The sequence below is a fragment of the Alexandromys fortis genome, unplaced genomic scaffold, assembly GCF_014885135.2.
Source record: "Alexandromys fortis isolate MF-2015 unplaced genomic scaffold, M_Fortis_MF-2015_v1.1 scaffold_56, whole genome shotgun sequence".
Lineage (NCBI taxonomy): Eukaryota > Metazoa > Chordata > Mammalia > Rodentia > Cricetidae > Alexandromys > Alexandromys fortis.
In genome coordinates, this window is record NW_026067935.1 from 6226768 (window position 1) to 6238369 (window position 11602).

Genomic DNA, 11602 nt, shown 5'->3' on the forward strand with positions numbered 1-11602 from the left:
AAAAAAAAAAAAAAAAAAAAAAAAGAGTGACAGTGGAACAGGGCCATGGCCAAGGGCCATCTGAGGACTCAGGTGAATTCTTACTCTGGCCCCATGTTGGAACACCAAAATCTTGTTTTTCACTTTTTACTCTTTTACCTTTTGGGCGGGTCTACTACCCAGCTCCCAAATAAATCACACATGGAGAGACCTATTATTACTTATAAAAACCCAGCCTTACCTTGACTTGTTTCTAGCCAGTTTTCCTTAGCTTTAAATTATTTTTGCCTCTGGAATTTCTCCTTCTCTTACTTCCGCATACCTTGCTTTCACTCTGACTCTGTGGCCGGCTGTGTAGCTGACCCCTGACGTCCTCCTCTCCTTCTCTCCTCGCCTTCATCTGGTCTTGCTCTTTCTATTTCTTCTCCCAGCATGCCAGCCCTGCCTAGCCTATCTCCTGCCTCGCTATTGGCCGGTCAGCTTTTTTAGACCATCAGGTATTTTAGACAGGCAAAAAAAAAATCACACCTTCACAGAGTTAAAGAAATGTAGCATAAACCAAAGCAATGCGTCTTTACACAGCTAAACAAATGCTCCAGGGCATAAACACACCTTACAATAATTTCCCGCAGCTCTCAGGTGCGTGCAGGGGTCAGATTTCTGTGCAGGCTAGCAGGAGGAGGGGCGCTCAGAGGGCCTATCCCTACACGGGCCGCTGGATTTCTGAGTCCTATCGTTCCACAGACGCCTTACAGTTTAAAAAAATCCCCTCTGGGGGCTGGAGAGGTGGCTCAGCGGTTAGGAGCACTTCTAGAAGGACCCAGGTTCAATTCCTAGCACCCACATGACAGCTCATAACTGTCTATAACTCCAAGATCTGATACTCTCACACAGACATACATGCAGGGAAAACACCAATGCACATAAAATAAAAATAAATCCCCTGTGGTAACCAGGAGGTGGTGGTCCTCACCTTTAATCCCAGCACCCGGGAGGCAGAGGTTCAAAGCCAGCCTGGTCTATATAGATGGATTGGCAGGACAGCCGGGCTATACAGAGAAACTCTCTTTCGGAAAAATGAAAGCAAAACAAAACAGAAACCCTCTCTGGCTCTCTTTGGGAATCTGTCCAGTCCGAGAGCTGTTCGCACACAGGGCTGTGAACTGAGTATCCAGCATAGGGTAGAAGGGGTGCAGAGGACTCATGGATCTGCCAGTGGCCCCGGGCTCTGGGAGAGTGACTTTGTCACCTGGAGCAAAGCAAAGCTGACCACGCAGTCTTTTTTGTTGTTTATTTTATTTGTGTGTCTGTCTGCATGTATGTCTGTGCGCCCTGTTTGTGCCTGGTGCTGTGGCGGTCAGTAGAGATCATTGGATCCCTAGAACTGGAGTAAGGATTGTGAGCCACCATGTGGGTGCAGGGAGCTGAACCTGGGTCCTCTGCAAGAGCCGCAAGTGCTGAGAACCACTGAGCCAGCTCTCCATCTAGCCCCCCCCCTTTTGTTGTTGTTGTTGTTTCTTCAAGACAGAGTTTTTCTGTGTACTAGCCTTAGCTGTCCTGGAACTAGCTCTGTAGACCACACTGGCCTCGAACTCACAGAGCTCTACCTGCCTCTGTCTCCAGAGTGCTTGGACTAATGGCCTGTACCACCACACCCTGCTTCACCAGATGCCTAAAAGACACCTTATATGTGGGAGGGCTACAGCTTAGTACTCGCCTGCCTTAGCCGTGGTCTGCTGGGGTCGTGGCCGGAAGCTCCTGTCCTGGCCACCCACCAAATGCTGTGTTCTAATGGTATTGTGTGCATGTTGGCGCCACCCATTCTCCAAGATGCCCCTGTCCCATTTTATGAATTTGGAAACAGAGGCAGAAGAGAGGCCAGAGTCACACAGCCAAGCGTGGCTTACAGGGTTAGTGTGAACTTTGGAGGCTAACCTCTAGATCACGGTGCAGGGTCACGTCTGTCATGACATGTGGGGACGCGTTGTGAAAGTGAGACAGTGGGTAGGAGTGTTTCTGGGTCGGGGGAGAGCCGTCACGCAGAGGGGACCAACGAGAGGAGTCTTGTGTGCAGTGATCCCAAGGTCAGAAGGAAGAGGGGAGAGAGAGGGAGAGAGGGGGAGAGACGGTGAGGTAGGAATGTGCTTGGCAAGACTGAAGGCAGGAGCAGCCCCAGGGTGTGTGCGGGGTACACGAGAGGCTTTGGGGAGAGCCCTGGCCCGCTTGCAGTGCGACACTATGGGGGGCTTAAGCCTAGGGGAGGTGGCTCACCTCCCAGTCTCACTTTTACCCAGGCATGTCAGAGCGGGAGCGGCAGGTGATGAAGAGGCTGAAGGAAGTGGTGGACAAGCAGAGGGACGAGATCCGAGCCAAAGACAGGGAGCTTGGCCTGAAGAATGAGGACGTCGAGGCTGTAAGTGACCAACGCCAATCTGAGCCCACTTTCCTACTTCATGGCGGCATGGGGGCGGGGCTGGAGAGATGGCTCAACAGTAAGAGCATTGGCTGCTTTTCCAGAGGAGTGGAGCTCAGCTCTCAGCACCCACATGACAGGTTGTGACTATAACTGCGGTCTCAGGAGATCTGACACCTTCTGGCCTTCACAGGCACTAGACACGTGTGTGACGCACAGATATACACACAGGCAAAACACATAGCCGTATAAAAAATAGATCTGAAAAAGAAGCCCATGTGTGTATCACTCCTTGTCAACAGACATAAAAATAGAAACAAGTTAGAAAGGTGTTTATGATGTACATGTTCTCAAAGAGGGCTTCCCTTGTGCTGTACACAGCCTGGGTTCCTGTCGTCTGTGGGTTCCTGTTGTCCGTGGGTTCCTCTCGTCCGTGGGTTACTGTCGTCTGTGGGTTACTGTCATCTGTGATTTCCTGTCGTCCATGGTTTCCTGTCGTCCGTGGGTTCCTGTCGTCCGTGGTTTCCTGTCGTCTGTGGGTTCCTGTTGTCCGTGGGTTCCTCTCGTCCGTGGTTTCCTGTCGTCCGTGGGTTACTGTCGTCTGTGGGTTACTGTCGTCTGTGATTTCCTGTCGTCCATGGTTTCCTGTCGTCCGTGGGTTCCTGTCGTCCGTGGGTTCCTGTCATCTGTGGTTTCCTGCCGTCCGTGGGTTCCTGCTGTCCATGGCAGCCTCACTAAATGCCTCTTTCTCTCCACAGCTGCAGCAGCAGCAGACGAGGCTAATGAAGATCAACCATGACCTTCGGCACCGGGTCACAGTAGTGGAGGCCCAGGGGAAGGCCTTGATTGAGCAGAAGGTGGAGCTTGAGGCAGATCTGCAGACCAAGGAGCAGGAGATGGGCAGCCTGCGGGCAGAACTCGGGAAGCTGAGGGAGAGGCTGCAGGGCGAGCCCAGCCAGAACGGGGAGGAGGAGGCCGAGGTGAGCAGCAAGCTGGTGCGAGGTGTGTGGGAACCCGAGTTGTGGGCCGGCCCCACGTAGAAAGAACTGCCTTGTTTTCCCCATTGTATCTAAGAAGGCAGGAGGCACCAAGAGAGAAAGAGGGAGAGAGAGAGAGATCCTGGCCTGAGGACACCAACTGGGCATGGGTAGAGCTGGACCTGAATCCCTGGTCTCCAGCATCCCAGAGGGCATGCAGTTCAGTTCTGATGGCTGAGCTTCATTCATCACTCATTCATTCATTCATTCATTCATCCATTCGAGTGACTGTTGACTGTAGCAGGCACAGAGGATGGGATGGTAAGGACTGCGCAGCCCTGGCTACTGTCCCATGGAGCATGTGTTTATAGGGACTGGAAGTTCTAGATGGATACCCAAGAGAACTGAACACGTGTCCACGTAAAAACCTGTACAGGAGCTGGAGAGATGGCTCAGCAGTTAAGAGCACTTGCTGCTTTTTCAAAGGACCCCGGTTCAGCTCCTAAGCCCCCACGTTTGGAGGCTCACAACTGCTTCTGACTCCAGCTCCGGGGCATCTGTTGCTCTCTCTGTCCTCCGTGAAAACCTGCATCCATGTGTACACATGCGCACATTCAAACACCCATATACACATTTAAAAAACAAACGTGCAAGCTGACTCAGTGGCTCATACCTGGAATCCTAGCGTTCAGGAGGCAGAGGCAGGCGTATCTCTGTGAGTTCGAGGCCAGCCTGGTCTACAAGAGCTAGTTCCAGGACAGGCACCAAAGCTACAGAGAAACCCTGTTTCGAAAAACCAAAAAAAGAAAAAAAAAAGAAAGAAAGAAAGAAGAAGAAGTTGTTTAAATTTAAGATGGTCTTAGACTGTGCATCAAATTCTTTACTAACCTGAGCTGTGTGAGACCTAACTCAAAGGTAAAAATAAAACCCAGGAAGAAAACGACCCAGATGCTCACAGTAGCATTACTCATCAGGTCTAACAGGAAGTGAGAACGGAAATGTGGCCGTACATACATAGTCCACACCACGGAATATGACTCAGCCCTGAAAAAGCCTGAGTCACGAGACGAGCACGCCCAACCCCACAGGTGAACCTTGAAGTGGTCTTGATGAGTGAGGATAGGCCAGACTCGGAAGGCCACGTGCTGTGTATCTCCCGTGTCTCTAAGATTCCGGATTGGGCAGATCCAGCCAGAGTGTAGATGGCAGCGTAGGGACTAGAGCAGTGGGGAATGGCTAATGGGCATAGGGCTTCTTAGGGGAGGAGGGGAAAGTTCCGGAATTAGAAAGTGGCGGTTGCACACCTGAGAATATGCTGAAACTCCCTGAACTTTATTCTTTGAAGGGTAGATGTTGTGGTATGTGAATTACATATAGATGATTTTAACATTTATTTATTGTGTGTGTGTGCGCGCACACGTGCACATGTGCCACAGTACGCGGAGGTCATTTTCTTCCTTCTGCCCTGTAGGTTTGTCTGGGATGGGCTCAGGGGGCTTTTCCAGGAGGGGATTGACAAGAGTAAGGATAGAGGAGGAGGGGGAATGAGTTCCAGGCGGGAAGAATGACCTGTGCAAAGGCCCTGTGGTGGGAAGGAGCCTCAGGGACAAGGAGGCCTCACGGTGAAGGTGGCTGGTGTGCAGTGAAGGGGAGTAAGGGGCTGGCCAGCGGTCCGGGTGGGAGTTGGGGCCGGGCCTGCAGGCTCCTCGGGGAGAGGAGTTTGTGTGCACCTGAGAGATTGACAGGTGGAGAGGGGGGTTGTGGACGGAGTCCCAGGAGTTTATGACCTCATATAGAAGGGAAGGACTGGCCGGGAAATGGTGGCACACACCTTTAATCCTAGCACTTGAGAGGCAGAGGCAGGCAGATATCTGTGAATTCGAGGCCAGCCTGGTCACAGAGTGAGTTCCAGGACAGGCAGGACTACGTAGGAGAAACCCTGTTACGGAAAGAAGAGAAAAGAAGGGAAGGGAAGGACTGAGCCCCAGTATATCCACCCTGGAGAGGAGAAACTGTCCCGGCAGTGAGACATTGTCTTCACTTATCTCTCAGGAAGAGCTTGTGATCAAGGCTTCCAGCAAAACCTACGCTTGAGAGGTGACTCCTGAGGCAGCCTGTGACAGGGAAGGGGGAAGGTGAACAGGAGGCCCGGTGGCAAGGCCGAGGACACTCACCTGCTGGGGCTGCTAAGAAGTACCCAGGCCCTCTCAGAACTGACCGTGGGGTGACACTAAGTCCTGCCGCAGAGTGGCTAAAGGCCGCGTGGGTTGTGAGTTTTCCATGCCCTGAAGATGCAAACAAGAAGGCAGAGGCATGCGGTGAGCGCCGGAGGCCTCCCTGTCTGTGGAGCCATCAGGAGGCCCAGGGCAGGGAGATGGCAGGTGCAGTGGGTGTCACACAGATAACCCCAGGCGGGGCTCAAAGTCCCCCAGATGGGCCTGCAATGCCAGCAGCTGGCAGAGCTTCCAAGGTGCAACTTTCCTGTGGCTGGCGGAGGGAGGAGAGAGAGGGTCAGGGAAGAGCTGCGGGCATATCCATAGGTAGCAAGTGAGACCAAGTCCCCAGTGGCCTCGTTAGTCACCCTACAAAGGAGGTGAACTTACAGGCAGCTGAGTTCCAGCCTGAGAGGTCTGTGCTTAGCCGACAGCTGATGCGTCTGGACCAGCTGCTTCTGAAGGACTAGAATCTGGGGAGAGAATAAGGAAGAAGTCATCTTTAGAGGGCGGGGTTAGGACCTGATTTGGGCGGATAGTGTCATGAAGTCAAGTTACCTGTTGAAGGAGGGAGAGAAAGGCACGCGTGTTGTCTGTGACTGGAGCTTGAAGGTCAGACAGCTTCAGGTACAGCTGGTTCCAGGGGCTCAGAGAACGAAAGGTAGCAGGAATTCTGACTCAGGCCTTTTTGGTTTTGTTGCCTCTTAAGTTGCATCCTTTCTTGGGTGGACTCTGGTTATGACATGGTCCCTGATAGCAACCTGCTCAGCCAGCCTCTTCCCCAAGAGTCCCAGCAGAAGTCTTCAGACTGGCTCCTCGCTGAGTCAGCCCTGTGAGGAGAGGCCTACAGATAGGTACTGTGCCCTTCTGAGTCCCTGGCTGCTGTAGAGGGGTTCACAAACCAGCTGGGTACCAAGTGGAACCCTGGAGACTGAGGGGACAATATAGAGGTGTGGGTGTGTAGGCTGGGGTTGCAACTGCCCATTGGAGTGCGAGGCAGCTGTGGCTGCCATGCAGTCTCTGAGCTGCAGCAGAAATGCGTGAGGGGTTCCTTGACATGGCCTCTGCAGGTGGGATGAGCCCTGGGGTTTTATGGAGGACAGTATGAAGGGGAAGTGACCTATGGCAGGCACCGATGACTTTGCAGTAATACAGGTCTGAAGTAAAAGGCTGGGCAGATCCAGAGCAGGGAGATGCATGCCCAAGACAGCCACTAGGCTGCAACAGGGGGTACCCATGCCGCAGTCTTGCTCCAGGAACTCAGGCCTCTTTCCCTCTGACCAGGCAGGGCTGCTCTAAGCCTGGGTACCCGAGGGCACCACCCTAAGGACCATGTGATTCCCAGCTCTGCTCCAGGTCTCTCACTTAAGGACAGGGACATTTTGCACCAACTGGCTGCACAAGCTGGTTTTACCTTCCATTCTGGCAGCTGAGGAGTAGAGAAGAAACGGGGAGAAGGGCAGGGAGATGGCTGTTGATAAAGTGCTTGCCGTGCAGACTCGAGGACCTGAGTTTGGAGGCCTGCATTTGGAGCCTCAGCACCAACATACAAAAAGCCAGGTGGAGCTTATGCCTATAGCTCTGGCATTGTGGCTCCGGGCATCCAGAGCCAGCCAGTCTAGCACAGTTGCTGAGCTAAACAGATTAAATAGAGCGCGATTGATGAAGTCACTTGATGTCAGTGTCTGGCTCTGTGTGTGCATATGAATAAAAATGTAGAAAGAAGTGAGGGGGAAAATCAAGGCTGCCCACATCTGGATCACGCTGCCTGCATGGCTTCCGGGTTGTGTGACGTCCAGAGTGCGTCTCAATAAAACAGGAGGGCAGCAGGGTTACATGAGACCCGGGGCTTCTGGCAGATGAGGAGACAGCCCTGACCCTGTGGTTCGGGGTCTTATGAAGCCCAGGTAGAGAAATGTGGTTGTCGGGGGAGGGGGCAATGGCATGGAGAGGCATGGCTGGCTGGCCCTCACACATCCAGAAAGTTCTCAGAAGCACTCATGCCGAGTGTTGCCCCTGCACCTGGAGGAGGGAGATAGGGACAGGTCAGGTGGAGAGGTTTCCAGTAGAATGTGGAGCAGGCTGTTCCAGGCAGGGAACAGCCAGGAAGCAGGCTGGGGAATGTGGCCTGTGGCTGGGTACAGTTCAGTCCTAGGGCAGGGCTGGAGGGAGGTGGGAGCTATAGAGGAACTTGCAGCTGGAGAGGGGACCTCTTTTTGGTTTTCCTGGTTTTGTGAGACTGGGTTTCTCCACATAGTCTGGGCTGTCCTGAAACTCACTCTGTGGATCAGACTGGCCTCGAACTCACAGAGATCCTCCTGCCTCTGCCTCCCGAGGGATAGGACCAAAGGTGGGCACCACCATGCCCGGCCGAGGAAGCCCTTCTTGTTATTTCCCGAGGAGCCTGGTTTTCTCTCTCGTTTACCCAGCCTGCTCCTTTCTTTCTCTGATCTTTTCGTGTTTTCTGTTTTTGTTTTGGGACAAGGTTTCATGTGGCCTAAGCTGGCCAGTATCCAAGGATAACCCAGAAACCATGATCCTCTTGCCTCTGCCTCTCCAGTGCCAGGATTCTAGTGTGTACACCACACCAGGTTTATGCAGAGCCAGGGGCTTGGACCCAGGGGCCTGGTGAATGTCGGGCAGTCGCTCTCCCCACTGAGCTGTATACTGAGTTCTTACGTGGTGTTATTGAGGTAGGTCTCACAACGTAGCCTAGGCTGGCCCTAAACTCCACTCCCACCTTTCACACTGATGTGGACTTTTACATAAGGCTCTGAGAGGTGTAATTCATGAACCATCACATTTGGCCGTTTTCAGCATCCAGGAAAGAGAACTGTCCCAGGACCTGGGCTCCAGCTCTGGCAGCAAAACAAACCACCAGGAGTGGCACACAGTTTCTAGGAAGCAGGTCTTCAGATAAGAAAGAGTACCACGAAGCCAGGCGGTGGTGGTGCACGCCTTTAATCCCAGCACTCTGGAGGTAGAAAGGGGTGGATCTCTGTGAGTTCAAGGCCACAAGAGCTAGTCTACAAGACAACAAGAGCTAGTTCCAGGACAGGCTCCTAAGCTACAGAGAAACCCTGTCTCGAAAAACAAACAAACAAACAAAAACAAAAAAAAACAAAAAGAAAGAAAGAAAGTGTACGATGGTCAGGCTTGGTGGTGCATGCCTGAAGTCCCAGCACTTGGATGATGGACGGTGTTCGAGGCTATCCTCAGCTACATCTCTAGTTTGAGGCCAGCCTGGGCTACATAGAAAGACTGTCTCATAACAATGAAGGCAGAATCCATAGAACCCCAAGGGCTTGGTAGCTGGGTTGAGTCAGGGCTTAGATCCTGGGTTCAGGTGGCTTTTAGCTCTGATCACCAGGCTCCATTGATACCACAGGGGAGCCTTCCCAGGAGGCCAGGCCTCAGGCTACAGGCCCAGACCTGTGATGCTGCACCTGGAGCCTCCTGGCATCTCCTGGCACCTGTGCCCAGAGAGCCCCCAGGGAGCAGTTTATCTGAGATAAACTGAGCCATCCTACAGTCCCTTGTGGAATGACCCTAGAAGGGCCTCTGATTGGCTTTGATGACTGTATTGGAAGGGATTGCTTCAAACTTTCCAGCTGGGATGGGCCTTGCTAGGGCTGCCCACAGGGTGGAGTCAAGGCTGACAGAACCCCAGTTCTCCCCACATTCAGAAGCAAAACTGCCACACACTGGCTAAGACTCACCTAAGCTCTAGGGGAATTAATGCTCACTACCTCAGAAGAGCTGACCCTGCTAAGGCCAGAGGAACCTCTGTGATTTTTTTCCCTTAAGATGTTTATTTATTTATTTGGTTAATATGTGTGGCTGTTTTGTCTGCATGCATCTATGCATACCAGAAGAGGGTGTCCGATCCCATGGGACTACAGTCATAGACAGTTGTGAGCCACCATGTTTGGTGCTTGGAATTGGACCCAGGACCTCTAGGAGAACAACCGGTGCTCTTAACCTCTGAGCCATCTCTCCAGCCCTAGCTTTCTGTGTTTTGACTGAACACGGCCACTGCTGGGGAGCAGGGGGACCCTGCGTGTCAAAGTGGGTTTGCGGGGGCAGGGGGTACACACCTTTAAACCTAGCACTCAGTTGGCAGAGGCAGGTTGATCTCTATGAGTTCCAGGGCAGCCTGGTCTACAAAGCAAGTTCCAGGACAGTCAGGGCTATGCAAGAAACCATCTTGAAGCCGGGCGGTGGTGGCGCACGCCTTTAATCCCAGCGCTTGGGAGGCAGAGGCAGGCAGATCTCTGTGAGTTCGAGGCCAGCCTGGTCTACAAGAGCTAGTTCCAGGACAGGCTCCAAAACCACAGAGAAACCCTGTCTTGAAAAACCAAAATAAAATTAAAAAAAAATAATAATAATAAAAAAAAAAGAAACCATCTTGAAAAAGTAAAACAAAATAGAAATATCATTAGGTTCTCTGGGGCATGATGTAAACCTAACACTAGGGAGGCGGAGGCAGCAGGATTTGGAATTTGAGTCTCCAGATTTTAAAACAGTTGACAGCTGGTTCAGTAGATTTTATGGCCCAGCAGGGGTCTAAACAAATGCAGGGGACACTGTGTGGCCCTGGGGTATCGTAACCTCTGATGTCTTTGTCTCTGGTGCTGAGAGTTGGTGGAAAACTCCTACACATTCATCAGCACCCCACGCAGAGGGAGCACCTCTCTGGAAACCGCTCCCTCGATCCTCACTTATTGGCATATTTGTGTGTATCTATCTCTCAATCCTGCTGTTCAGTTCCAGTCTGTTCCGGTTCTGAGTTCAGTGATTTTAGTGTTTAGTAAAATGCTGGATGCCCTTTAAATTTTTTTTTATATTTTTTTATTTATTACGTATACAATATTCTGTCTGTGTGTATGCCTGCTGCAGACCTCATTACAGATGGTTGTGAGCCACCATGTGGTTGCTGGGAATTGAATTCAGGACCTTTGGAAGAGCAGACAATGCTCTTAACCGCTGAGCCATCTCTCCAGCCCCGCTGGATGCCCTTTAAAAATGGAGAAACAGTCTGTGGAGGTGGCCAGTCCTGATGGTGTGACCTCAGTGGTAATGGATAACGCTAGAGATTTGTCACAGTGGAATATTACACAGCTGTGGAAAGGAATGAAGCTGTGACCCAGGCTGTAACAGGCTGTGGGGTAGCCTAGCCGGGGAGGCCATCTGCAGATGCTGAGTGGCCTGCAGGGACGCAGACATCATGTTTCTTCTGCTCCCCACCTGCGGTGCCTCTGGCTCTGACTATAGGTGTGGGCAGAGCCTTCCCCACCCACCTCAACCTTCCCCTTAGCTCAGCTGAACTGCCCGGCAGGCGGTGTTACCTTTCAGCTGTCCAGGACGGAATCAGCTCAACTCAGCCTCCTGGAATCCTTGGCCTCTCGGCCATGAGCCACTGCCCTGTCTAGAATCCCCTCAGCCTCTGGGGTTGAGGGGTATGTTACTGAACTCTGCCTTCTCATGCTGGAGTATCCTGGCTTTGGTGATGGCCTTGAAGAAATGGACCACTGGGGATCTGGCTTGCTGGCTTGGGGAAGGGTGGTTGGTGGTATGACTTGTTGGCGTGTGCAAGGTCCGAATATTGCAAGTATTAGAAAACATGAGGGAAGGAGAGAAAGGGGTGTCCAGTGTCACACACCTGTCATCCCAACCTTCCAGAGCCTGAGGCCGGAAGATGGATGTGAGTTCCAGCCAGCCTGGGCTACAGAGTGAGAACCTGTCTCTAAAAAAAAAGTAATGGGCCAGCCTCTTAGGGTTACTATTGCTGTGATAAACACCACGACCAAATCAAGTTGGCATGTGGGGGCGTTATTTTGCTTATACTTCCATATCCCCATTTATCATTGAAGAATGTCAGGGCAGGAACCTGGAGGCAGGAGCTGATGCAGAGACCATGGAAGGATGCTGCTTACTGGCTTGCTCAGCCTGCTTTCTCTCTCTCTCTCTCTCTCTCTCTCTCTCTCTCTCTCCCTCCCTCCCTCCCTCCCTCCCTCCCC

The 11602-nt window shown here is 52.2% G+C and overlaps 2 protein-coding genes across 2 annotated transcripts in view; both read left to right on the forward strand.

Moving 5' to 3' along the window:
- The window catches only part of Sbno1 (strawberry notch homolog 1), a 264584-nt gene that overhangs the window by 110776 nt on the left and 142206 nt on the right, over window positions 1-11602 (forward strand). The gene's annotated exons all lie outside the window — the stretch shown is intronic.
- The window catches only part of Rilpl1 (Rab interacting lysosomal protein like 1), a 34644-nt gene that overhangs the window by 10833 nt on the left and 12209 nt on the right, over window positions 1-11602 (forward strand). Inside the window, exons 3-4 of the mRNA XM_050146582.1 lie at window positions 2274-2392; window positions 3151-3372. Of these exons, the coding sequence (XP_050002539.1) occupies window positions 2274-2392; window positions 3151-3372 (341 nt within the window). The remainder of the gene's footprint in view (window positions 1-2273; window positions 2393-3150; window positions 3373-11602) is intronic.